Genomic DNA, 27,526 nt, shown 5'->3' with positions numbered 1-27,526 from the left:
TGTCGCTTTATTGTTAGGTATTTCTCCAGAATATTGTAGGGTCTTTAACTTACATATAAAACACATTAAGAAGAATTTGGTTGTGATTTGGTGCTATATATAATAAATAATCCTGAATTGAAGTGAACTAAATACAGTGTATGCATCTGCAGAAATTGTTAGTTTTGCTGGAGATGAGGAAGATGTCTCTTTGTGTCGCCAGCTGTATGACTAGAAACACACAAAATATTCCACCTGGCAGGGAAGCTGGCCAGAGGCTGACAGAAGCATGGACATCTGATGCCAGGGCATTATCAGTTCAAATGAAAAGTCCATGCAAGTATCAGCTGTGGAGGAAGAAAGGGTTAACTTCTAGGTAGAAGGCACACCCAGAGAACCAACAGGTTGCTGACAAGAAGAAATCCTTCTAACATCAGGAGATATGTTGGGGTTAATGGAGCAAAGTATTAATGAATGGTTGTCCCACGCTGACAATGCAGTATGTCTGCCAGAGGTTAGCTGTCTGACTGGTGGACGAGTGAAGGTCAGAGAGTCTCAGGTTGAAAACTCTCTTTTGCTAGATATTAAAATGCTTAAACAAACTCAGTCTCTCTTTCCCCCTCCAAACATTCAAATAGATTTTTCTGCTGATGAATAATGTCAGACACTTTTAAAAAACCCACACTGTTATCAACTTCTCATCAGCGATATGAACGCATGCTTTAGAAGATGTCAAACAGGTCTGTGCCAATAGAAGATGAATAGGTGTTTTAAACTAATCAAATAGACAATGGGAGTCTATTGTCTCTCCTTCAATGGGGAGGAAACACACTCACTCACTGTTTTCACAAGGAACACTGTGATCATCTCAGCGTGCGTTGCTGACGTATGTTTCTAAAACCCATGTGAAATTTATCTACCGATCCACATCCTGCATTTAACAGAAGTTAGTTAATGTATAACTTGACTTGTCGATACCTTTCCTACTTGCTGTGGTTAAAGGGCACACAGATGTAAAACCCTAAAATGTTGTATTAGGACCGGTATCACATTATTGCGAAAATATAAAACTCAATTGCCAAGTGTGATTTATAGTGTGCGTGTGTGTGTGGCAGGGTGGTCACATGTATGAATTATTCCTTATCAACATATGACACCTAACCCTAAGGCTCGTAGACGAGGATAACTCATTAAAAAGACCTCAATTAGCCATTATTTTTCTGTCTTTACCCTTGAGGAGAGACAGATTCTAGTTCATCACTTTCTCTTCCTGGATGGATTTGAATGCCTAAAGGGCAGAAACACAGACCAGTAGCAGAGAGGTGTGGCCACACAGCTCCAATGACAGGTAGACACAAGGAGGAGCTACATTACCTGTGCAGAGCTGGCGGCCAGTGCACAGGGAACAGTACACCTGTTGTACTTCCCAGGCTCTAGCTTTTTTTTTGTTTGTTTATTTTTTTCGCTCTGTTTCCTTGTGTCTGTTTCTTTCCTCACTTTTTTTATTTTATTTTAGCCTAACAGCAAAACCTCATGATGGATCCCAAGGAGGGCGGTGGAAGTGAGAAGGAAAAGGAAAAGGAAAAGGAGAAAGTGATAAAAAGGAGGAACCGGCCTGTGTTTCTGCGTTACCTGGAGAGGAGAAAGACGGACACAATCGTAGCTGATGACACGGACAAAGGTGACATCAACCTGGGGACGCTGGTGAGGAGGAGTCAGTCTGACAAGACAGAGTACAGCGCCAAACTTAAAGGTACAGCAACTAATGATGTCCCTCAGGGATTAAAACTATGGCAACAACTTGTACGGTGAACGGTCCTTCTGAAAAGTCTCTGCATTTCAAACATGGTGATAAAATGCTGTGTGGGAGAAGTTCAGACAAATAGATCTGAATGTAGACGGGCTGTAGGAGCAGCATCGATGGCTTGAGGGCAAACACTGATCACACACACACACACACACATACACACACACAAAAGTGTGGGCCGCTCTGCACCCTGAACCTGTTGTGTTAATATGTGTTGAGCAGGAGATACTCCCACAGGGATGAAGCCACATATGCAAACTGTGCTCCAAACTCAGGCACAGAGGAGTGGCTTAAAATTGTTCCAGGCCAGCTTGTAAACAAGGCCAGTGTTGTGCGATAAGGGGACTTTGGATCTTTCTTCTTTTTTTTTATTTAAAATGTTGGGTCTTAGTTTTGATCACCGTGGCTGTAGCATTTAAACCAAAAACCATGGGAGGCATAAGCCAGCTGAAATACGAAATGAGCCGTGAGAAACAATTGTCAATTCAGCTGTGTGTTGCCTCATTACTACTGCTGACACAGTCTTTTCATTCTAACACATAGTAGTGAGTAAAACTGGATTCCCCTGTCCTTAAAGTGCAGTCAGTGCCTGGGAATGCTCCCTGCCGATGACATCAATCATCAGCAGGGGGTTGCTATGAAAGATTAGGTAAGTATGTAGGCTTTCCTGTGCCACTTGTTCTTTGTCTTCTTTTTCAATGAACAATGCTCATCACATGACAACAATGACTGCACGGTGGTTCAAATAACTGTGTCTAATAGTGCAGTCTAACCTAGTTCCATCTGGGTGTTTTGTGGATAACAACACCTTTCACACACACACTTTTGTCTTTTCAGAAGATGCTAAGTTTATATGAGACATAACCACTCTCCATCCCTTTGTACTTTCTATTTTCATAATCAACCTGCATCATGGCGGGCTGAGTTGTACAAAAAACACTGTGATGTTTTGAGTAAACTATTTACCCGCGCCTTTTGACTTTACCCTCAGGGAAACCAGCAGCATTACATATTTACACCAATGCAAATATTGACAGAACGATGACTTCACTGAAAGAGGAAACATATGAGTTGCTGCTAGAAAGTCTCTTCTCATATGCTTGCCAGACAGGTTGATCAAGCCATAGAGCCATGGCAACAGTGACATCAATATGTCTAATTATTTACCGCAACTAAATAAAATACTTCCAACAATGATTTACCAGTAAAAACGCCACAGGACAGTAATGGAACAGATATAACTACCTATTTGTTTGTAGTTTCTGAAGTCTTTTTCACTTGTTTTCTGACTTTCAAATAACTTTAGGCATTTAAAAAACAAAAAACAATTCAGTTTATTGTGTCCAAAGTATTTCTCCTTCCCACTGATTGTCATCGGGGCCTGTGCTACGCAGATAAGTCTGTCATGTCATTTTTCTTGATGGTGATATGTGATATACTGTGGCCTTCATTCTTTCCAGTCCACTCTGTTGGATCCCTTTCACTGGACTGAGGAGTTAAAACGCCCTGTATTTGCTTTCATGAGAACTCCAGTCTTAGTAACCATAGCTCACCAAACATAATGCCGGCAGAAGGATAAGTTGAAATGTCCCGCCTATTCTTGATCCATGTTTTTTTTTTTTTTTTAACTTTGTGGAGGGAACTTTTCAAGGTCAAGTATTTAATAGCGAGGTGAGGTGGCTTCAGTATAGTCACTGTACAAGCAGTGCCTTCACAAAGACGACCACATTTTAACAACATGTTAAAATATAGCAAAATACTAGAAAATACTAACATTTTAGGAGGGAAGAACATTGTATTCCAGTTAATTATTATTCCTTCAGTGACTCTTATGTCACTGAAGGAATATAACTGAAGGAATTGTGAAGTTCTTGTTGAATTAGCAATAAATCAAGCAAATAAATCATGACTCAGCACTGCAGATTCATTTTACTGTTTCACAAGGCTGGGAAGCAAGGTGAAACTGTACGCAGCGATGCAAGCAGATCTCTGGAGTCACTCACCGATGGAGATCAGCTAAACACTGCTCCCATTCATAAGAGAGCAAGTACCGACCAGAAACACAAGATGCATTCTGCTTAGTTTCAATAAAGGGCATCTGTTTCCTCATCTTCAGTCTGCACCAACAGGCAACGACCATGTTACTCAAGCTGCTGATATATAGATATATAGTCATCTTTTGCAAATGGTTCCTTGGATCCCCCCCCCCCCCCAAAAAAATACAAGAAGCTCTTGGTAATATCTGTACACTAAGACGAACTTCAGCTTTTTAGAGTTTGCAATGTTTACTCTTGTGTGTATAATGCATAACCTGAGGCAGATGTAATACATTTGTTTAAATGTGCATGCGTGACTGTGTGTGTGTTTGTGTGTGTGTTTGTTCGTGAAAAACATGCGAATCAGTGCTGACGTGTGCGATCGTGTATTTGTAGGTGTGTGCTCATAATTACACCCCCCCCCCCTTCCACACACGCACGCAGCAGATGGAATGCCTGAGCACGCCGTAGGATTACATCAGTGGCACGATTAGTTTTGCAACCTGACACAGGTCTTGCAGCCTTCTGTCTCACTCCCTTCACCCCTCTCTCTCTCTTTCTCTCTTTTCATCGTGCTCTTCCAGCAGAGGAGGAAGCAGTGCGTGGTGTCGATTAGGCAGCAAGGAAGCATCCCTCTTCCCTGAGCAGACACTCCTGCCTGCCATGCAAAGCACAGAGCAGCCACAGACTGATAGGCAGCAGAGCAGTTAAAAAAAAGGAGAAGTCAGCCTGACTGGCATGTTAAGTGAAGTCTCTTGGCATTCAAGTCAAAATAATTAGATCACTGTGAAATAAAGAACGCTGCTTAGGCATCAAGAGGATGTGTTACAGTTTTTTCAAAGCATCGCACAGTCCATGGCGCCAGGGTATTTACCCAGATTTTAGAAAATGTGACAGAGATGGCTTATGGTGGCATAAATATCAAATTAGCAAATTAATGTTGTATAATCTGTGTGAGTCATTAGGACAGATGCTATGATTGCGATGTCAAATAAAAACTTTTGTACATTTTAACGTTTGACTGCCTTTTACTTTTAGAGAAAATGACACCACGTGGTCTGTCCCCAATCCCATCTCCGGCCATTGACCCAGAGGAGTTGCGTGCGAGGAAGATGAAGCGCAGGGCAAAAGTCATTCAGGAACTTGTTCAGACTGAAAAGGACTTCCTCACTGACCTGGAGCTGTGCATCAGAGAAGTGGTGCAGCCGCTGCGAAATCTGATGGTAGCTGCTTTTCACAATCCTCACTGAAATCTCTTGTAGCCTTACCACTGACAGATATCCATGTACGTTCATTGGACACTTTGTTAGGCACACCTGTTTAAGTCCTTGCTAAGGCAAATAGCTAATCAGCCAATCAAATGGCAGGAATTCAGTGTGTTTAGACATGATATATGGAGGATCAGAATAGAGAAGAAAAGTGATTTAAGAGACTTTGATTGCGGCATGGTTGTTGGTGCCAGTAGCAGGTCTGGTCTGAGTAATTCAAAAACTGCTGATCTATTGGGATTTCCCCACACAACCATCTCTAGGGTTTACTTAGACTTGTCCCAAAAACAAAATATTTTCAGTGAACAGCAGTTTTGAGTAAATAACATAGCCAGAGAATGGCCAGACTGCTCTCAGCTGACTGGAACACAACGGCAACTCACATAACCACTCATTACAACCAAGAAGAGCATCTCTGAATGCACAGCGTATTGAACCTTAGAGCAAATGGGCTGCAGCATCAGAAGACCACACTGGGTGTCAACTAGAAAAATTGTCAATAGACGAAATGAGTGTCAATTTCTGCTGTGATATTTGGATGGTAGGGTAAGAATTAGGTGTAAACAACATGAAAGCACGGATATATCCTGCCTTGTTTCAGTGGTTCAGGTTGGTGGTGGTGATATCAGTGTGGGGGAAATTCTTTGGCTCACTTTGGGCTCCCTATTACCAATTGAGCATTGTTTAAACACCACAACCTACCTCAGTGTCTACCCATTTATGACAACCGTGTACCCATCCTATGATCATGTTATTATGAATGTTTCCAGCACCTTCTAGAATCTGTGCCACAAAGAATAAAACACATTATAAAGGCTAAAGGGGATATTAGCAAGGTATAGCAAAAAAACTGTGTGGTGATTGTATGCAACAACAGCAATGAAAATCAGTGCCAATGTAAACCTCAGTTCAAAATCTTAAACTACATGCTGAACATTTCAGTAAAGCATTGAAGTTTTAATTTTTTAACTTTTGATAGAAGATCATGAATCTCTGCTTAAATGTTAAAACAAAGCAAAGCCTTTAATAACATCAACCTCTGGTTTTTAATAATACTCAGTTAAACTGACATGTGGGCAGAAAATGCACTTGTACATTTTGAGTCTGCTGGGTTGCAGGTTGTGGATGTGGATCGACTGTTCACCAACATGGAGACGGTGTGTGAGGTCTCTGCAGCACTCCTTCACAGACTGCACGAGGCCATGGCTGACCCTGATCCAGAAGCCGTTGTCATAGGTAACGCTAGTCTAGTTCCTGACTGACAAGCTATCTGACTGAAGCAGTTTTGTCTTTGGTGATTGTTGCTGGACCCATCGGTAGTAAATGAAAGATGTTGTCTCCCATTTTAATTTAAAGGAGATGTATTTATCCAGGCAAAGGCAGCTTTAGAAGATGTATATAAGATTTACTGTTACCATCATGATGAGGCTAACACGTCCCTCAAATCCTATGAGAAAGATGAAGAAATCAAGCAACATTTTACCACATGTGTATTAGCACTGAAGTAAGTTATTTCCTCTAAATGATTTTCACCTCTATTATTTTTTATGTTTATTATTATGTATTCAAAAAATTATCTTTTTCTGTTTGTAATCTTCTTTCTTTTCCTTTCAGGAAAATCTATGACAAAGAGTAAGTGTAGTTACTGGCAACAGTTTTTGCACTATGTATTTTTTTGTTATTACTTTAGCTTTGATAGCTGATTATTGGCTATTATGCTCATTTGCACAGAGGGAAACCTAATTTGTTGGATATGGGTTCACTGCTCATCAAACCCGTTCAGAGGATCATGAAGTACCCATTGCTTCTTGGGGAGCTGTGGTACGCTACGCCTGAAGACCACCCCGACTATCAGCCGACGCAGGAGGCGTTCACAGCTGCCAAGATCATAAATATTAACATCAATGAATTTAAAAGACGCAAGGACATAGGTGAGATTTCATTTACACTGACATACGTGAGGCAATTTTTATCCATAATGTCTGTTTGTAAAAATGCATCTATATAAACGGCTTTAGCAAAATTGCAAATTTATTTTGTGTATGTGTGTGTTTTCTACACGATCCATACCAAATATATAGATACTAAATCTGATCAGACCTGTTCCCCGGCTTTTTGTTGATTCTCAGTTATGAAGTACAAGAGGTTGGAGGATGACGGCACACTGAGGGGAAAATTAAACAAGTTTAACATCCACTCCATCAGGAAGAAGGGAGACAGGTTTGCTGGTTATCTCAAAATCCTCACGGGTGCTGATACACAGGTAAAACAAAAAGTGACAGCAAACTTTTTCCAGTTCATTCTCCACTCTTTATAGCTAATATGAGCTATACAGAGGAATAATTTGCTATTAGTATGTTTATGTGTAAGTGATGTGTTATTTCTGTAGGTGAGAGATGAAGTGTTTGACAGAGAGGAGAAGCTTTTCAGGAGTTTAGAGAAAGCTGTGAGGCAATTGGTCAAAAACGTTCAATGTTACCTGCAGTACACTCAGGTAAGTACATGTTTGACCATTTTCTTCAACAAAATATGCATAATATATAATTTGGCTTATTTCGAAGGTTTGTTTTTCCATGTGTTTCCTGCAGGAGATGGTGTCTGTAGCTGTTCAGAGTGTGCAGGATGTGAAGAACATAGTCAAGGATTCAAACAAAAATGATGGCAATGGTTTGGTGCACGACAATGGCTACGATCCCTATAAGGTCTTTGTAAGTGTGCTCTTTGTTGTCCTTCAGTGCAAAAATGTTTCCAGTTTGCTTTTATATCACAAAGCTTTTATATTTGTATCACTGCATGATATTTTGTGCCAGTGTCAAAGTACACTCTTCATCTCCACTTTGAGAAAATTGCTGGGCCTCAAAGATGCATCATACAAAAAGATTTTACAAAAAGATTTCTCTCTTTTTATTTTTAAGGAGATGCTCACAAAACACAACTGTTTATATGTACAAATTAAATAAGTATGTGATGAGCTACACAAACTAATCTTCATCTCTTTCCTTTTGCCATGTTTTTTCCCTCCAGAGAGACAATTTGGAGCACTTGGTGCTCACCCCCCTCTCCTCTCTGCACGGCATGTTCACAGCCCCTCAGAAGCTCATCCAAAAACGCTATGACAAATTGCTAGATTACTGCAGTCACCTGGAGCGCTCTTCCTCTTTTTCATCCGCTTCTTCCACCACTTCTTCCTCTCCTTCACCGGCATCTGAAGACCCACCAGGTCCAGCCAAGAGGGACTACGAAGCTCTCAATGCTTTGCTAGTGGAAGAACTGCAAAGGTTCAACACAGCTGCATATACTATCCTGACTAACAGTGTGGTGTTTCTAGTGGCGCTACTTAGAGGGCTGATGAATAATGCACTGTTGGGTGCTCCATCAGTGCACCAGCTACCAGTAAGGATCTACAAATATACCATTAAGAAGACTTTAAAGGTTTGTTTTAATAAAAAAAAATAAAGCTAACCTGTGTTATGTTTGCCTTTTCAGCCTCCGCTGTCAAACATTGCTGAGGTCCAGAACAGCATCATGGATGAGCTGAATAATCTGACGTTTGTCAAGGACAATGCACAGAAGTTAATGGAGCGAAAAGTCAGCTTTGAAAAACGAGACAGGAAAACAGCGGTAAGAAAGCTGAACAGACTATTCTCACCTTTTTGTAAAACCTCCAGTGTGTGATTTTAAAATCTCTGGTCTGAGGATTATTCCATTCGTCACTGATCACAGGTTAAAACAAATGTGCCACATAGAGCGCTTTGAGTACTCCGGGAGAGTAGAAAAGTGCTATATAAGAATCGCTCCATTTACCATTTACCATAGTCTTCAGTTCTGAGAAAATTCAAAAAACCCTTTGTTTTTGCAAACTCTTTGACAAAATCAGTCGCAAGGCATAGATGCTCAGTTGGACGCATCACAGGTCCCAGGCTGTGATGGAGTACTTGAGTCAGGAGACGGGCAACAGTGTCGTTTGCAGAAGTCTTGACCCAACCATCATTTCTCTACAATTTGCTTCAGAGGGCCAGACATTTTTCTTTTTAAAGTGCTCTCGAGCAATAGTTCTCCAGGCTTTCTTATGGTCTTTCAAAGTTTTTCTTTGGGCATTGGCTGCTTTTTCACTCATTTTGAGTCTAGTTCTGGTATCTAATCTTTTTACTCAGCAAAGACTGAACGTTGCACCATTCAAGCATAAAAAACAAAACTTAGTAAAAGGATGCACCAGTGTTGTGTCTGTTACCAGTTTTAAATGTTATATTTAGGCACTTTGTTATTAGCAACCTTTCACAAAAACACATCACATCCCATTTCTTTAGCTAAATCTATGAAGCTGTCAAATGTAACATGTTTTACAGGCATAAAATTGTATTTTTGCACTAACAAGGCGATTTCCAAAAACTATGAGCCCAAAACTTGGCGTATCTTGGGATGGTGTGCTCTGTATCCTCAAAAATTTGAGGAAATTAAGCATGGAGAATACAATAGAAGAAATGACAGGACTAAAAAACTATCTAAACCAGATTTAAAGTCTGTGAAAGTCATGTCCTTAAGAAATGGATGCCAGGAAGCCATTCTTAAGAAGGGAAACAGGGAGAAAAGGCTGAGGTATGCTAAATTACATAAGAATTGGACTGAAAATCAGTAACAATGAGTCTTATTGGGGGAAGAATCCAAATTTGAAATTTTTGGTTCAAAGCATCAATATGTACAGAGGAGGTCATGAGACTGATACAGCAGTGTGTGTCTACAGCCATCAGTAAAACACTGTGGAGGCTCAAGACTTTTGCACAGTACTGTATATTGGCATGCTCATAGGTCTGCATATGCATATACACTAAACATCTGTACCTATAATAAGGTATATAATAACCTTTCTTGAGCACATGAATAGATCTGTTTGAAAGTCCTAGCTCCAGGATCATATTACCATTCACCCTCCCTAGATTACCCTTGTGTACTGTTACCTAACACTCCTACGTACACCTGCACACCACATACCCACTTCAAATATTTACGGCAACACTTCTTTGTGTTGTGCTGTCCTTCAGGTGCCGGAAGTGCAGCATCAGACCGAGGAGCAGCGTGCCTGGCTGCTGGCAGAATACCCGGTGAACCGACTGTACCAGCTGAAGAGGAAGTGCAATGGCTGCCAGGAGCAGGACCTGAGCCTGCTGGAGGGAGAGCTGGTAGCTCTGATTGAGGACACAGATCCGATGGGCAGCAGCAGCCGCTGGCTGGTTCACACTGGAGGCAAGTGTGTGTGTGTGTGTGTAGTACTGTTAGTAAGACACACACCTTGGATTAAGTTATCACACTGGATCATCTGCAAGTATGGGTGCCACAGGTTTTCTCTAATGCATTTTTCTCTGTGAAAACACTCACACCAAACTTTACTTTCTGGCCTTGATAAGTCAGCAGACGAGAATTTGTCCCAGGAGCTCCTGTGATGTCATGGTTGCTGGTTGCCTCTGGAGATTGTTGCCTCACAACAAGGCCGGCTCCATAGCTTGTCTCTATCTCTGCTTTGCGTCTCATAGAGGCACCTGAGATCCCAGCATCTTGCTTGGAACAAACTGCTGTACGCAGTTGTATGCAGTGTTACTTAGAGTACAAAGACTTTTCCCCCGGGGATTCAGAGACAAGGATGAAGAGATATCACTGGTGCTCATCTTTGTACTCTGAAATAACAAGCTCTTTTTTTATGAACACTAGAAAAAAATAGTGTGTGTATGTTTCTTGGCGTAAAGTACATTCTTCACAGACTTGTCTTTTCCTCTGGGATAACAAGCATTCCCAGGAAGTTGTTGTTCTTCCTTCTGTTGATAACAACACTATGAATATGCGGGCCTCATATTTACACACTCTTCAGTAACTCACTGGAAATGGATTTGAGACTTGTGTAAGCAAGTGCTCTGTGGCCTCTCGTTGAAGCGCTTATAGCCTTAACACTAGACAGGCAGTCACTGTCATACATCTCTAAGATTGCTGCTTTCATCCCATTGTGATTTGAATGGATCATTTTCTTGTGCTATTAAAAACATGAATGAATGACAAATGAAAAAAAATAACAGTGGATTTAAAAGTCTAAAAGCTTCTGGCAGAAGATGCCATATTGATATTTTTCTATAACATCCATGATAATCTGCAGGGCTGGATATCAAGAGAGATTAAGCTTTTTTTTTTTTTAAAAAAAGATTAATTTTGGTGAATCAACCCTTTAAAATGTACTCAAAGGTCAGGACACCTGACAAACTATCTCTGTGTCCCTTGTCAGGTATGCAAGGCTATGTCTACTCCACCTTCCTGAAGCAGTACAACCCTCTGAGGGACTCGCAGCGGGCAGGCCAGATGGCCAAAGAGCAGCCCCAGCAGCAGCCACCTGCCACGGTGGATGAGGACTTTGATGACCTGAGTCTGTTCGTGTCAGGAAGCGGCAGCAGCAGCCTGCGCAGCTTCAAGCTCAGCACCACTGACAGTTGCTCAATTCTCTCGGGCCTGCAGGGGGAGCTGGAGAGCGCTGAGGACACGGAGGACACAGTGGACTCAGAGGCTCAGCAGGTGTGTGTGGTGGTCTGCCAGCTGATCACAGTGCTCTCACAGTGTCATATTAACATATCGCACTACTTAGCTCCATAGAGGATAACATAACAGTTAAGGTCAGAGTAGCTGTATACTCCGGAGTTAGAAAAAAAAAAAAAAAAAGACTGAAATTCAGGGTCAGAAATGAAACAATAAAAACCACACACACCACATGGAGCTTAAAAAACTGATAAAAAATTAAAAAAATTTTTTTTAAAAAAAACAAAGGCTCAGCCGATAATAACTTTAATGGTTTTTCCGAGCCAGACTTCAGCTGTGAATTATGGGTTATTGCAGTGCGTAGGTAAACGAGGAGCACAGGTATATAGACTCGATCAGCAGAAGATGAGTCACTCTAAAATCACGTTTAATGGCTTCACCCTGTCTGCTGACATTAAATTTAATTGTTTTTAATAGCATTACACGGTGAGATCGCTGTCACTCAGCAGCACTCATAGGGTTTGTCCTTGGGGCCTTTGACTGAAATACATCTCTCATCTTCATCGAGTTATAGGTCTTGAAATACATAAAAGATTATAAATAAAAACTGACATAGGTTAATGGATCACAGTGAGCGAGAATCAGTATTGGTGTTACTGCTGTGTTTTGCCAGGAAGCTTAACACTGCCACCTTCTGGATTAACAGGAGTGCATACATATTCCTTCATGATGCCTTTTGTTTTTGGAGTGAATCTTAACTTTTTGCTGTTAACACATTTTAAAAGTGATAATTGCGTCTGCCTTTGCTCACACCAAAACTGCGTCTGTTTCCACAGTATTACGCCGTGTATGCATTTCAAGCCCGATGCGAACAGGAACTGACCCTGCAGGAGTACCAGCACGTTCGCATCCTTCAATTCTGTGACCTGGGAGGTAACAAGGAGTGGTGGTTGGCTGAGGCTAACGGACAGAAAGGATACGTCCCAGCCAACTACCTCGGCAGGATGTCCTACGCGTAAGAAACCCCAATTCTGAGCATCAGTTTACCGTTTTGACAAAATGTAATTTAAGCAAGCTACATTTCTGCTTGGCGAGCATCCCAACTGATATTGTTATCATACCATAGTGTTGATGTTGAATCTGCTTGGCCTTCAGAAGATAACAAGAGAGCTCACTAATGGGGCTCGACCAGTGATCTGTGATGAATGTGGATAATTATAAAAGCACAGGGCACTGTGCTGAGCACTTTTTATACTTCAGTGTTGTCGAGTTCATATGAATAATGAAGTGATTTATTAATGAAGTAAATTTTTATATATAAAAATATATGAAGTGATTTATAGATAGAGTATATGTTTTATGTGAAATGATTTATATGAAGTTTTATTCACCGTTTGCCCTGAAATGAAGAAATACGTTCAAAGTCGTTGATAACGTTATGAATAAAAACTGCCTCTGTGGTTATTGCTGTTCTGGTTTATTCTCCATTCTCCGTTTCTCCCAATAAAATTGAATGACTGATCGAGAAAACCCACTCACAATAAAGTCAAAGCTATTGCGAGTTTAACAACAGGACATTTAATGACACTAATTGATAAAAAGTGACATGACACTTTTTCACTGGTTAGATTTGTAAGGACAGGATGAGGCACACGAGTCTAGCAGCATTTACACAAAGTGAAATTCAAGTATTTAACTCAATGGTGTTACTTGATGTACAACTGCTCTTGAAATAGAAACGTAATGCTCTGGCACTCAATCGGCCTTCTTCGAGCATTTATTTTCCCCTTTCCTCACACCTCTTCCTCCTTTCACTCAGTCCTCACTCACTTCTTCAGTTTCTTCTGCGCTGCTTTCTTCTTCACCATTTGTAACCGCTTCATGGCGTTAAGCTGGGACTCTTGGGTTGTAGGTAGTTTGTCCCCAGGTGCGGCCTTTGACCCATTCCCATTGTTTCCATTACCTCCTCCGTTACTGCCTCCATTGCCTCCAGTCTGGGAGCTGTTAGGAGAGCTGGCCCCTGACGAAGAGCCGCCTTTGCTTTGGCCTTCACCGCTCGATGACCTATTCAATGGCTGCTTACCCAGAGTCAGAGGTGGAGGCGGTTTCAGGTTTGCCTGACTGGAGCCGTTTCCATTGCCGCTCCCAGATATCTTTGCACTCCCAAGCCCTGACTTTGCTCCAGCTAGCCCAGATAACCCAACAGGCTTCTGTCCAGAAGGAGTTGTCAAGGTCTTGCTGCTCCCACTTGGGCCTGAGGAACCTAGTTTGGAGCTAGCAGGAAGAGATGGGTTCGTTTTGGCGCCAAATGCAGCCCAGCCGGTAAGACCGCTGCCCGAGGAGGAGGAGCTGCTGCTGGTGGGATTGGCTGAAGTGGCTGGTGGCTGCATGGGAAAAGGTTACTGTCATTATTAGAGCGCAATACTGACTAATAACAAAGTACTAACTAACTACTTGGATTTTCTTTTCATCTCTTTCATATCTCTCAAGATGTGAAGGATCATCCCTATGTTTTATTATCATTTATGTTTTATTACTTGAGAACAAGTCCCTGTTGCTCCCACTTGGGCCTGAAGAACCTAGTTTGGAGCTTTAATTTTCAAAAAACCAGTTTGTCCTTCAGTGGCCACCATAGCTAAGATTATGCACTTGAATTAGGAGGGTTAAGAAAACAATATTCAGTTGAATACAATCCACTGACATCTAGTAGTGAGATTTTACATAACGTACCTTTAAGTCTGAGGCCCTACATTTTTAACTGACGCTTTTGTACAGGACTTGAAGGCTTCATTACCTAATCGATGATGTGCTTGGGTCACCCCTATTCTTGTCACATCACTGCACTTTTGGCCCACTTCAGGAAGAGCTTCTCTGTTAAGAAAACTAGTTGTCCAAATGCATGCAGGGTTGTGTTTTTGATTCCCAACAGTCAGAGCTGACTGATTATTGTGAGTAGTCCTGTGCCTCAAAATACAATTTTGGGGAAGAAGTCACAATGCCTTTATCTAACTAACTCCAAAAGACCATTCATCTATCTAGGACACCCAACGCTTTAAAAAGGGACCAACAGTTTGGAAACAATGACATGACTGGAGCTTGTGCTATTTGACTGCTGGCAGCAGAGCTGACCACCAGAGAAGTTGGCAGAGCAATGAACCTTGATTGCAACTCAGCAGAAAACATTGGGAGTTGAGTGACAGAGAAGTCATTTCTTCAGAGTGAAGAAGTGACTTGGATGGGTGACAGAAACGTTTCTCCCACTGAAAACGCTACGTCCAGATGAACAGAATCAACTTTCTGGGTGATTTTTTAACTGTTCCCACAATCAGATCGAAGTACGCTTGAGGTGCTTTCAATTATTGTGGTCCTAATCTCTGGAACAAGCAGCCTGCTGACTCAAGTTCAAATACATCTGTGTGTAGATTCAAAATGGACTCAAAACCTCTCTGCACACAGGCCTACAGTTAATATGTGTTATTTTTTTTTCACTGCTTTATGGTGTTGTTCTTTTTCTGTATTAAGCACACTGAGCTTTAATATAATGAAATGTACTATAAAAATACAATTTTCACTGTCAGTGGTGCGTTATTAAACATATTACCAATAATCTCTGCAGGCACTTTTTGTGGGTTTCAACCTTCTTGTACTCAATTATAATAACTGTCCATATATTAAAGAAGTTTGCTGGAGACAGTAGGTGAACAGATGATTAAAAAAAAGAAAAGAAAATGACCTATAAATACAAGAAAAGGTTCTTCGCATCAGTCTGTGAACTGCAAAGCAGAAGCATCAAATTATCAGCCTCTGCTTTGTTACGGCATCTGATTAAAAATAAAAGCCTATAAGCAGGAAAATTCCTCAGCTACTCACGCCGCGTCCTGCTTGCCTGAGCAATACTTTTGCTGGAAACTATGAAAACTCTTACACCTCACGGTAGAAGTATTAACATAATCAAATCTGTGACTACAGGGTATCATGTTTGCTATCAAAATAACTTTTTGGTGAACTCCATTAAGTGAAAGCACTCTGAAAAGTTTTAAACCCATTCCCTCTGGAGAAATGGCACCGTGCTGGAACACTGATCCTTGAAAATAAGTTTACACTTTCTGCTCATTTTTCTCTGCGGGGATTTATGCAGACTGCCTTTCACAGCAGTTTTGCACTCTGACTGCAACTGCTGTTCTCTCCCTTGCAGTCCCAAGTAATTTACGGATGTGAAATCATAACTTTTGCTTGTCTGAGAAGAAGGAGAACGTGAGACGACACAAGGGCTGTGTATAACCATTCACATTACCAATGCACGTCGATGGACACCATAACAAGTTAACACATACCTTCACTTCTGTTCTTTTGAATGCTTGGAAGGTGCTGGCTGTGTCAGTTTTGGGTTTAAGCTCCGTCTTTTTCACTAGTGTGTCTTTTACAACAGGTGCTGAAGATGCAGACGCAGGGGACGGCTTCTGTGGAGGTTTCTGGGCCTTGTGGACAAAAAACAAAACAAAACAAAAAACAAAAACAAACCTTTTACTTAAAAACAAACCAAGCTCGCTGAATCCAAATAACAAAGCTGATACTGGAATTTATTTTCCTCACCATACGCTTCATTTGTCTGGTACATCGGGCGCAGTACCACACAAGCCGTGGGTCATTGACTTCTTTGTCGGTCACCTGGGGCTTGTGGCAGTCCTGGTGGTACAGATTATGGCATTCCTGGCACTCCACCAACTGGTTCCCCATGGAGACTGTCATTTGTCTTAAGGAATGAAAACACAGCAGGAAAGTAAAGACATATGACAGGAACACATAATTAATCTGCTAACACGTTTACCTGTTTAGGTTGACGATGGAGTAAAATGAATCTCAATAATTAAAAGTGGCAAAAGTTCGAAGTACAGTGGGTTTTTTTTGCATATGCTATATTTCTACTGCATTTCTCATATACTGTTTTTATCATTATCATTTATTCTATTTATCTATTTTGTATGTGGATTTTTTCTTTGGTCTGTTGTGGACAGCAAAGCAAGAGTTGGCTCACCTTGGGACAGGGAGACATGCTTCTTTACTCTGGATATGGCAATAAGTTTGAAACTTGAAACTGCAACTTCAAAATTTACCATATCTACAAATATTCAACATGTACCTGCAAACCACACAAGCCAGGCCCATTTCCATGGCGAAGTCGTCAGCGCTGGTCTCATCGTCATTTATGTTTGGCAGCAGGTCTTTGCTCGTCTGCACAGTGATCGGAGAAGAGCGATTCTCCTGCTTCTCCAAACGAGGCTTTTTCGGGGGGTCCACCTCACCCAAGTCAACCCTGATCTATTTTTTTTCCAGTAAGACAGAAAGAGCATATTTTAGACATGGCATGTTGGCATCACTGACAAACATTTTCAAACTGCATCTACTTTACTGTAACACTAGTAGTCTTCTATGTAATTGTACACATGTATGCTTCTCAGATTTGCAGGAAATTTCTGAATTCAAATTTATTTAACATATAAGCAGCTCTGACCTACTCTGAGCTGGTTCTTTACCTTGATTGATTGATTACTCCTCCACTTTTCACCAAAAAGAAGTTTTATTGTTTTAATAAAAATATCTATTCATTCCTTTTTTCCCCTCAGTATAAGGAGAGAAACTCCCTTTGATATGCCCGCTACAGCCATGCACTGAACTAAAAATAATTTTTAAAAAAACCTTGTAGCCTGTCTGGCCTGAGAGTACATGTGCTTAAGGTCCAAAACAAATACTTATTCACAGGAGCCAAACAGGACTAGGACACAGCCGACTAAAGAAAGATTCATGTTAGGTATTTGGCATGCGGCTAAGCTGGAGGGAGAGCAGCTATTTGACTTGGCCTGTCACGACTCATTGACCTCTCCATCCCGAAAAGCTCTTTAGCCGTTTAGCTGCACGTTTACGATCATCAGAGAATATTAAAAGTGTCTGCAAAATAATTAAATAATGTTAAATATGAAGAAAAGACTGCTTAAATCGCAGAGAGTGTTCTTGACTTACTTTTTTTCCCCCCTTTCTTTTTCTTTTTTTACTACTTCCCCTTACAAAAAGGATTGTGTGGTCCAACACAACACTTCGAAATCTCAACAACTACCAGGTTCTTGAGATTTTCTAGTATTTTTGCACTTAGTTGATGACTTAAAATTCACACAGTACCTTCTCAGAGGGTCTCTTCTCGCTGTCTTTCTTGCTCTTCTCAGGTTTACTACTTCCACTGCTGCTACTTGAAGATGAAGAACTTGAAGACTTGGAGTCTTGCTTACTTAAAGTCAGTTTTGACACAGTCCCCTTTGATACCTCTATGTCCTGAGGACACATGATAATAATAACAATAATAATAATAATAATAATAATAATAATAATATTAACTTTTAGTCTTAGAAAGGGAAATTAAGGTTTAACAACAACGAGATACAGCGTAAAGAGACTGTATAAACATGTACGTCTCCAATTTCTTACTTTTTGTAATGAACGGTATGATGAGTCACTTCCTCTTGCAAGGGATTCATCAAGGAGAGCTTTGAGTTTCTCTGCTGAGTCTTTACTTTTGGAGTGTAAATAACTCAGTGCCTTTAGAAAGATGGGATCCAGCTCCAAACTGACAGGTCCAGCCATGATGGAAACTGAGGATCAGAAAACACAGTTTTTCAGGCTTCAGGGAACAAATAACATCCCTCTACTGAGTAAATCATGTGTAGTTAAACATGTTTAGTTAAACTTGTGTACTGATGTAATGTTGTACTAGACAACAAAGGATAGTAAGAGTAAAAAAATTAGTTTTTTTTTTCATTTATTAGGGAAAAAGGCTATCCAAATCGACCTGGCCCCATGTGAAAAAGCACTTGCCACCAGATTACTGTCAGACACATTAAATTGAGAAATCCCTTAAATAGGACCTATTTAACAAAGTGAAGTAGGCTAAAAGGTCTCAAAAACAATCAGCCCCAGACTGCAATCTAAAGAAAGTGACGAAAAGCAGAGAAACAAAGTAAATGACATTTATCAATCTGGAAAGGGTCCCAAAGCCATTTGGGACTCTAGTGAACCACTATGAGAGCCATTCCCAGGAGTGACCGACCTACGAAAATCATCCAGGTCACAAAAGAACCCAAAACAACATCTAAAGAATAGCAGGTCTCACTTGCCTCAGTTAAGGTCAGAGTTAATGATTCAACAATAAGATAGAGACTGATCAAAAATGCCATCCTTGGGAGAGAGTAGCCTAGTCAAAGTCCAGAATTAAATGTGACTGACGTTAAAAAGTGATGGGAGAAGGGAGCCAGAGATCGACAGACGGATTGGTGCTGCGGCTGCAGTGATGCAGACGCTGCACCGGTCCGTCGTGGTGAAGAGGGAGCTGAGTGTAAAAGCGAAGCTCTCAATTTACCGGTCGATCTACGTCCCTACCCTCACCTATGGCCACGAGCTGTGAGTAGTGACCGAAAGAACGAGATCGCGGATACAAGCGGTGGAAATGAGCTTCCTCCGAAGGGTGGCTGGCCTCTCCCTTAGAGATAGGGTGAGAAGTTCGGCCATCCGGGAGGGGCTCAGAGTAGAGCCGCTGCTCCTCCACATCGAAAGGAGCCAGCTGAGGTGGTTCGGGCATCTGACAAGGATGCCTCCTGGGCGCCTCCTGGGTGAGGTGTTCTGGGCATGTCCCACCGGGAGGAGGCCCAGGGGCAGACCCAGGACACGCTGGAGAGATTATATCTCTCGACTGGCCTGCGAATGCCTTGGTGTTCCCCCGGATAAGCTGGAGGAGGTGGCTGGGGAGAGGGAGGTCTGGGCTTCTCTGCTTAGGCTGCTGCCCCCGCAACCCAGCCCCGGATAAAGCGGATGAAGATGGAAGGATGGATGACGTTAAAAAGGCTGATCATGTACAAAAACCCTTGAATGTGGCTGAATTAAAACAACTCTGCAAAGACAGTTATTGCAAATGCTTGATTGCTGTTCTCGCTGGCAAGGGTGGCACAACCAGTTATTGGTTTGGTTTGGGTTGGGGGGGGGGCAATTACTTTTTCACAGAGGCCCAGGTAGGTTTGAATAGTTTTTTTTTTCCCTTAATAAATGAAGAAATGCATTCTGTATTTACTTATGTTATCTTTAAAATTTGTTTCTTGAACAGAAACTTAAGTGTTAAAAATGTGAACAATTCAGCAAGGGGGCAAATACCTTTTCATAACACTTTAAATAACATGTTGTTTAGATTTCTTGAAACATGATGCATCTATTTCTGGTGCTCTTAACATTAATGATGCATAAGTCAATATTTTAGTAAGACTTAAATATTTAGTGAAAACTGTTTCCCATCAGTAAAAGCTCTGCCACCTTCACAATAAACATCTTTATTACTAAACGAAGGGCACTTGAAGGGGAGACGATAGATCTCCGTTAAAACTAGGATTAATGGTGCGTTCCAGATTAAGTCGAAAATCTGAATTTCCGAGTTCCCAGTCAATCTGTTGATTCCAGTTAATCTGGAACATCCCCTCAACTCAGGTTCCCCACTCGGAAGAGACCCTTCAACCCCGAGTTAACTATCCAAGATGGCGGCAGTGAACGTAAACAGCAGTAAAACTGTAAAATGTGTAATTTGTACTGTCACTTTTGTGTATTTATGATTCGCTAAATAAGCCATACAGAGAGCACTGGTCAGACTCTATCCATGAATGTGCTGCCACGGTCATCTTAAGATTAAAAAACAAATACGATGCTGTACTGCTAGTGATAGCTAAATGGCTCTACCTTGCTAAGAACCAAAATAAATAAGATTTTTTTTCTCGCTTTTTTACCATTTTTGTTAGCACCGACTTCCAAGGTTACTGACATGCGGATGTGTTTTGTGATATGTCATGTGCTGTCCTGTTTTGTTTTTTATTTTTTTTCTGTGGGTTAAAACAAATATTTATTATTATCTTCCTTCTCACGTTTGTAGATTGAGTCCCAAATGTCTCAATTCCGTCTGTCGGGTGTAATATTTAAAAGTTCACACAAATTAAAAAAAAGAGTAACTTCGGCTGCTGCGTAACGTAATCAGTCCGGACTAGCAGCAACACAAGGGACCATAATAGCGCCACAACGGTAAAAGTTCTCGTCACCCGAAGCTGACAGTTAGAAATTAGGATTTACAAGTGAAATCGTTAAACTGGAATACATTACCTCACACTCTGCTTCTCGTAAGCTTGTCTCTCCTCAATCCGGTCTTTTCGATTTCATGGGAAAACTGACGGCAGAACACTACTTCCTACAAAGGAGCCGTTTCCTCTAACCTGTGCAACACTCAAATATGTCCGCAAGATATAAGCGCGGAACCTTATGAAGGAAGTTGTGTTACTCCAGAATATTTCACATCATGGCTTCTTCGTTTAATAGTTAATAAAAAAAAGAGAGCCAGTTTTATGGAGCGGGCACTCTTAAAATATTATACAGATTTACATGTATTTTTCCAGTGACACATCGTGTGTTGTTTATTCGTAAGTAGAAAACAGGTGACGCTGTGGTAGCTTTAGCACAGGGGAAGAACAAGAAGCAGCCCACACCATAACAACAACGTGGTTTTATAGAAGCTACTGCTGCTGTAAGTATCACTCATAGTGACATTTAACGTGTTAGATACAGCTGCTTTTCCATTTACAAACCCCACCTCGGAACACCTTTCCGAGGCTAATTTTTAAACCCTCACATGTGTTTCACCCCGCAGTGCTGACTTTATTTACAATGAAGCAACAGCCCGAAAACCAGCAGCAGCCCTCTCTCTATTTAGATGTTTGCTGTCAAAACGAGGAGCCGCGCCTTCCCCTGCACACCTCCATCGTCCTGTTCCTCCTTTCCTACTGCGAGTGCAAGTTTTTTAAAGTTTACCTGGTCTTCAAGAAACCCAGCAGCTCCGAGTCTCTGAGAAGTCAGCTGCCAGAGCATCTGGACTCCTCTGATGTTCAGTCAGAGGCTCTGCCTCAGCTGGTGAGGGACTGTCGCCTCCCTGCTGTTTTGGATGAGACTGGGCAGCTCTGCAGGGCAGGATTGGCAGTGGTCCTTAGACATATTATCAACAAAACCATCGAGGCTGACCCCTCCAGAAATGATGTACTGGCTCTGCTGGGTTTCAAGAAGACTTGTCTGAAAGCCTGTGCCGAGGTTAGTGGCAAAAAGGGAAGCAAAAGAAAATAAACAAGTGACTATGGGATCTCTCTGCAAGGTCATGGGCAATACTGAGTGTTTTACACTTTAACTGACGGTCTGTAGTAGGCTATAGGTGAACTTTGGGATTAACATCATGTCAACATCCAGTGTATAAACACTGTACACACAAATTTACACAAATTTCAACAATATGTCTAAAAGTAAGCACACAGTTACAAACCAGTTATAGTTAGCTGAAACTAAACTAAAGTCCATGCCAAAGTATCCTTAGGCAAGAAACCGAACCCCAAGTTACTCTCCCGATGCAGTAATTGGAATATGAATGTGTGTGAATGTTAGATAGAAAGCACTTCGGTAGAGAAAGCATTGAAAAAAGACCTTGTGTGAATGACTGAATGAGTCATGCTGTTTAAAGTGCTTTGAGTGCATCTATATAAGAACCAGTCCATTTACCATTTAGTGACTTCAGGAACAAACTGAAAGCTGCTGTGAAGCAGTGTAATGCTCTCTCCATCAGTAATGATTTGCTGAAATCAAAAAGAACCATTAAATCTTTGAATGAAAGGAAAACAGAACCAACTTAATGCGAACAAAACCCCAAAACTCAGTCATTACAAAAAGTGACGGTTAACAAAAAATAAAGGCCATCTGCAAATCTACAAAATCAAGTAAACTAAATAAATGCAAAATCTTTAAGATCACCATTAGACATCACACAATTAACAACTTTAAAAAAGCATTATAAGTAAATAATGAAGTAAATCTTAGTTTGCTTTAAAGTTTGAATGGATTCAGATCTAGGAAAGCTCTTATACCTCACAACTTTGCCCGTCTGTTGTTCCCCATCAGGGTCCCAGAAGGTTATTTATAATAGCTGGTTCCCAGTTGGCTAATGAAATTTAAAGCACTCCGTGGTAAACTAGATGTATTTCACATATACACATATTCTGCACATAGCAGAGTTATGTTTTTTGTGTTTTAAATTACAAATAAATATCTGCACACCTGCACAATAAACAGTTGACCAGTGCTATGATAAGGACTTGTATTTCAGCATTTTTTGGAATGTCTTTTTATTTTGAGTGCATTTGTGGACAGACCTCAAACAGCATGTTTTCCTCACTCTTAGGTGAGCCGGTGGACTAGATTGTGTGAAATTGAAATCCCCTCTGCTGTTGAAGAACACCTCCAGAATCCCGCAAATGATGATCAGCAGGTGCCCCTCTCCATTCTCACCCTTGAGCGAAGGCTCGCAGAGCCTGTCAGAGTCCACAACGATGACAAAATACGAAGGCGGAAACTCCAGGAGCAGAGACGCGAAGAGTCTGCTGAAACCCAAGAGAACCTGGACTCCGAGTCTGGGCTTGGACAGTCGTCTCAGGCCTGTGATGGACTTGAGCTCAGAGCAGCTTTGGCCAAACTGTCTGTGGATTCAGTACCAGCTTTAACCACCAGAGAGAACTCTGAGATCAGGAAAGTGAAGACTGCAGATTTGCCTCCGTTGGAGCATGTGTTTGCTGAGGGACTGTACTTCACTCTGACTGATGTGGTGCTGCTCCCGTGCATTTATCAGTATCTGGTAAGGGCTTTTTGACATGTAATTAATTTTTGAGTGGTGTCAGCAACCTCATTCTGATTGTTACTGTCTAATTAAGAATGGCACATACACATCAAAGCACAATTAATTTTATTAGCAATACCCATTTTTTTCAGTTTAAGCCTGTCGCTTTTATTTCACTGACACACTTTCTTTACAAATGCTCTTTCAATAATACACCTGTTACACAAACAGTCAAGTGCTGATAGGAAAGGCTTTGTCTCAGTGCATACAAAAGTGGCGCTGATGTCAGGCTGAATGCTTTCATTCAGACCGGAGCGTGCAGTTACATGAATTTGCTGGCTCTTTAATACCTTTATTATGGTGACTTGTCAAATTATGCATGATGTGTGGTTTTGACACTCTGGTCAGGGTGAACAGGTAGTACCCCCAGTTCCCTTTTTTAAATCCAGCCAGGCAGAAACTTGGGTTAAGAAGACTCGCTGCATCAGACTTGGCACAGTTTTTGCTCTCAAAGGTGGTCTGGAGCCACCTGGCAAAGGCTGATAACACTGTACGGGGAGGGTTTTTATTCAAATGCAGCAGGTTGAAATACATTTTACTGACTTTACTTTGGGAACAGCTGACAGAGTTGGCAGGTTGTTATGTTGACCTAAAAAAACATAAACTCCTAACTCGAAAATTAGAGACTTTAGAAGCTCAAGCACTCACTGAATATTCATTACGCCCCATTGTTTGTGATGAATTCGGTAGCAACTGCAGCGGCGAACCGCGAGCTGTAAAGTTCAGGCTTATGCTGTTATTGATCAGGAATGCCGCATTGTCTGGCAGTGGAGTGGGTCTCAGCCTCCATTTCACCTTTCAGCTGTCTCCAGCTATTCCTCGACTGTGGGAAAGAACTGAAGTTCTCACAATGAGGCTTTTAGTAGTCAGCTGTGCCCCAGTGGTTTCCAGTTTCACACTCAGCCTAGCGTGTCTCCTCTTAACGGCCATCACTGTCCACAACACATGCAGCCACAGTGAATCCTTTCCACTCCACCCTCTTGTCGTGCCCCTTCTGCCTCCGTGCACCACTCTGTGCGCAAACACACACACACACACACACTCTGTGCCCTGATGCTGCGTCTCAGATCATGTCTTTGTTTGTTTCTTCACCCTCTCCTCCTGCCAGCTCTGTTTTGATTTTTTTTTGCCAGTCTGTCGCACAAGTGTTCACCAGCGTGATGTGTGAATTCTGGTGGAACGTGGCATCTCGCTCCGCTGGCAGTAACATGTCAGTCGAGTCACTTAATCAATATTTCCTTGTTGTTTTCCTCTTTCTCTTTCATCCTTTTCTTGGTCTTTAATAGTGTTCCCTCCAAGCCCATGCTGCCGCCACTCTACATCATCTCCCCCACCTACTACGCTGGTACGGCCGTGTCCAGGAGGTACCGGGGGTGCTTCGGGCAGCCAACGCTTGTGGGCTACTTCTGTCCATACCACAGGCTCCCACGTCTGGACTCCCAATTCTCTCAGCAGAGGACAACAAACACAGTCTACCGGTGGAAGAGGAAGAAGGCCGGGAGATGGCCCCAGAGGTTCCTTTTGTCGGCGGCCCAAGGCCCACAATGACTAAACTCAAAGTAAATGATTACTTTCCTTTACTTAATCCTCAGCATGCTTTGCAGCTATATGTTAACCAAACATGTTTTGTTCCAACACTTCCATCCTGACCTAATATCAAGGGATCTGCCTCCCATTGTCCCCTAACAGCACAGATTCGCAGCCTCCAGAGTGGTTGTTAAGTATTATCCCTGTAATTTCATGCCTCCATTTTCTGCTGATTGCGCATCAAGAGTGTAGCTCTGAGTTAATGTTTCGGTTTCTGGCAGACTTTTGTAATTGTTGGATATTTAGTTTTTCTGCCAGATATTTATCACTGATTGCTTTCACTCATAAAATTAACATTTTAAGTGGTCTTTAAAAAAAAAAAAGAAATTCAGAGCTGTTATTGATGCATATTATTTTGCTCTTGTAGACATTACAAAAAAACAACCTTTTTTTTAAGAGTAACAATCTGTTTATGAGAAAAAAAACACTGTATTTGCCTGGGGTGCTTTTTTTTTTAAATGCACATTTCAGTATTCTCAGCGGATCCTGTTACCACTTGCAGGAGTGCAGACAGTGCACATTCAGCTTATCTTCATTTCAGGTGCAATAAAAACAATGAATCTGGTCCAAAACAAAACAAAAATGTTATAGCTTTACTTAGTTTATAGTTATGGCTAAAAATCTACATGTGCACAGGCAAGATACACGACCCAGTGCAGGTCCCTTAGGAAGGATTGTCGAGAGACTTGCTCATTCGCACACGTTTATAGATTTCTTTGCTCCATATATTACCTCTGCAACAGCAGGAGATAAGCAGGCCCAGCTGTTTTAAAGGAGACTGTCTCCTCAACCCTGACTAACCTCTCGCCACTGAGCCCTCAGACTGTTTTCTTGGCTTTTTTTGCTCTGCTCTCTTAGGAAAGATATTTCTGTGATTTCCTGCTGGCTACATTTCTATAACAATGTGAGCGAGGCGAGGAGAAAAAAAACAAGAGGTTTGGAAAATTCTGATGAGGGTGAGTGAGCTGGGTGGTCAGGATGGGATGTGTCTTTTAGATGTGCCGTGTTGCCGGATGAAATGTAGTTAGGCCCACATGTGTGTAAATGACAGTTTTGCTGGCAGGTTAAAATCCGACATTAAAACTGTGAGAGGAAAGCGTGAACACACACAGACAAACACACAATGGCCACCATTCTCTGCCTAGAGGGATTACAAGGATGGCTACATGTCGCCATCATCATGTCTGCAGTGCAGCTGTTGCGTTGGCTAATGCGCCTGTCTGTGTGTGCATATATGTCCTCTGTGTGTGTCCCACCGAGGTATAAACACACAGAGGTCTGCCGTCTCACATGGTGACAGTCGATCCTTCACGGCGGCTAACCAGAGGCAGCGGGCTCATCTCGCAACACCATTCACATTACAAATGGCTCATAAACTCTGCCCCTTTATCACTCCAGTTAACACACACTCATGCATACTGTTCAAGCTCCCCGTGCAGTGATCTGTGGAGCCCCAGCCTGTGATCTGTATCTATGGTAAACAAACGGGTATCCCGACACCAGAAATTAAGACCCGGTGTTATCACTGCCTAACAAGAGCTAACACAACTTAGATATCAAAAATAGAGGTTTCTAAAAAGCAGAATTACTGGGTTTGCAGGAAGGAAGTTAAGTCTTTGATTTTATGTCTGATGAATTGGGTTCACAGGGGAGCTGTTGTTCCAGAAACAGCGATTGAAGACAGTCTGTGTGTGTTCCCGTGAAAAGCTCCTCTCTGAAATCAATGAGCGTTGTGGCAGGATAATAACGCAGTCTTGTATTATTACCTATTATTTGTCATTTAGGTTTAAAGCTTGACCAGACAGCCAGGATTCCTTGTTGCAGGTGAACAATCAAACTTAAGAATATGATTTAATAGAAGAAATAGGGCTTTAAACAGAATCACCTTTTCATATTAAAAATTATCACAGCTTTAAGGTGCATGTTTCCTGAGTGTACTTGGAGGTACCTCAAACATATTTACCCAGCGACCAAAAATGACCTTATCAGCATTTGCACTACAAGTTTGTGTTACTGTGGAGACTGAATATAATTGGTTTTGGCACAGACTATAAGGTGTCGATTTGAGTTTTTGAGCTTGGGGTTTGCAGTGTTGGAGACTTGGATTGGTTTGTATTATATAGTAGCATGTGTTTATATAAAGATGAATAGAACAAAATATTAGAATATTTTAATATAGCACCCAGACATTGTTCAACCCCAGTGTGTAACACACAAATCAGTTATCGTGTCAACAGAAGCAGAACTAAGGGTCTTTAGTAATATAGTCTTAATTGCAGTGCTTTTAGTGCACCTCACAGTGTTTGTATTTTTCTGATATCCCAATGTAATGTCATTGTACATGATAGTCAAGTCTTTATTCATAAAGCACATTTAAATGTAACAGATGGTGACCAAAGTGTTGCACATATTTAAGGTTACAGGTTACACCCTCTATTAAAGGGGTGTAATATTATAGTAAATTTTTTTTCCTCTCTATATGGGAAATAGCTGCAGGGATTTACTGAACCATGCGCAAACGTCTATGTAAATACAGACGGTATAAAAGATGGACATAGCT

At 41.5% G+C, this 27,526-nt stretch overlaps 3 protein-coding genes across 4 annotated transcripts in view; 2 read left to right on the top strand and 1 right to left on the bottom strand.

Moving 5' to 3' along the window:
- Positions 1–1,364: 1,364 nt before the first annotated feature.
- arhgef38 (Rho guanine nucleotide exchange factor (GEF) 38) lies at positions 1,365–13,064 on the top strand. Its single transcript, XM_031752228.2, has 14 exons — positions 1,365–1,732; positions 4,861–5,045; positions 6,209–6,326; positions 6,447–6,594; positions 6,705–6,722; positions 6,822–7,021; positions 7,220–7,353; positions 7,480–7,584; positions 7,679–7,798; positions 8,115–8,483; positions 8,577–8,711; positions 10,130–10,331; positions 11,356–11,639; positions 12,437–13,064. Exons 1-14 carry the CDS (start codon positions 1,513–1,515, stop codon positions 12,617–12,619), a joined length of 2,421 nt encoding a protein of 806 aa, XP_031608088.1. The 5' UTR covers positions 1,365–1,512; the 3' UTR covers positions 12,620–13,064.
- A 91-nt stretch (positions 13,065–13,155) lies between these two features.
- Positions 13,156–21,596, bottom strand: ints12 (integrator complex subunit 12). Of its 2 annotated transcripts, none has more exons than XM_031752232.2 (7): positions 21,480–21,596; positions 18,078–18,241; positions 17,775–17,924; positions 16,741–16,919; positions 16,194–16,353; positions 15,935–16,078; positions 13,156–13,984 (listed from the first exon to the last, which is right to left on the bottom strand). In XM_031752232.2, the coding sequence occupies exons 2-7, from the start codon at positions 18,231–18,233 to the stop codon at positions 13,427–13,429; spliced, it is 1,347 nt and encodes a 448-aa protein (XP_031608092.1). In that variant the 5' UTR covers positions 18,234–18,241; positions 21,480–21,596; the 3' UTR covers positions 13,156–13,426. The 2 variants fall into 2 exon arrangements, with proteins under 2 accessions (XP_031608092.1, XP_031608091.1); XM_031752231.2 differs by lacking the exon at positions 21,480–21,596 and adding an exon at positions 20,778–20,897.
- gstcd (glutathione S-transferase, C-terminal domain containing) overlaps positions 20,912–27,526 on the top strand; it is a 51,452-nt gene continuing 44,837 nt past the window's right edge. Inside the window, exons 1-4 of the mRNA XM_031752230.2 lie at positions 20,912–21,195; positions 21,319–21,752; positions 22,888–23,337; positions 24,666–24,938. Of these exons, the coding sequence (XP_031608090.1) occupies positions 21,336–21,752; positions 22,888–23,337; positions 24,666–24,938 (1,140 nt within the window). The 5' untranslated portion in view covers positions 20,912–21,195; positions 21,319–21,335. The remainder of the gene's footprint in view (positions 21,196–21,318; positions 21,753–22,887; positions 23,338–24,665; positions 24,939–27,526) is intronic.

This window comes from Oreochromis aureus, linkage group 6 (assembly GCF_013358895.1).
Source record: "Oreochromis aureus strain Israel breed Guangdong linkage group 6, ZZ_aureus, whole genome shotgun sequence".
Taxonomy (NCBI): domain Eukaryota; kingdom Metazoa; phylum Chordata; class Actinopteri; order Cichliformes; family Cichlidae; genus Oreochromis; species Oreochromis aureus.
The sequence above is the reverse complement of the archived record's forward strand: the minus strand, read 5'-3'. Positions and strand labels throughout refer to the sequence as shown.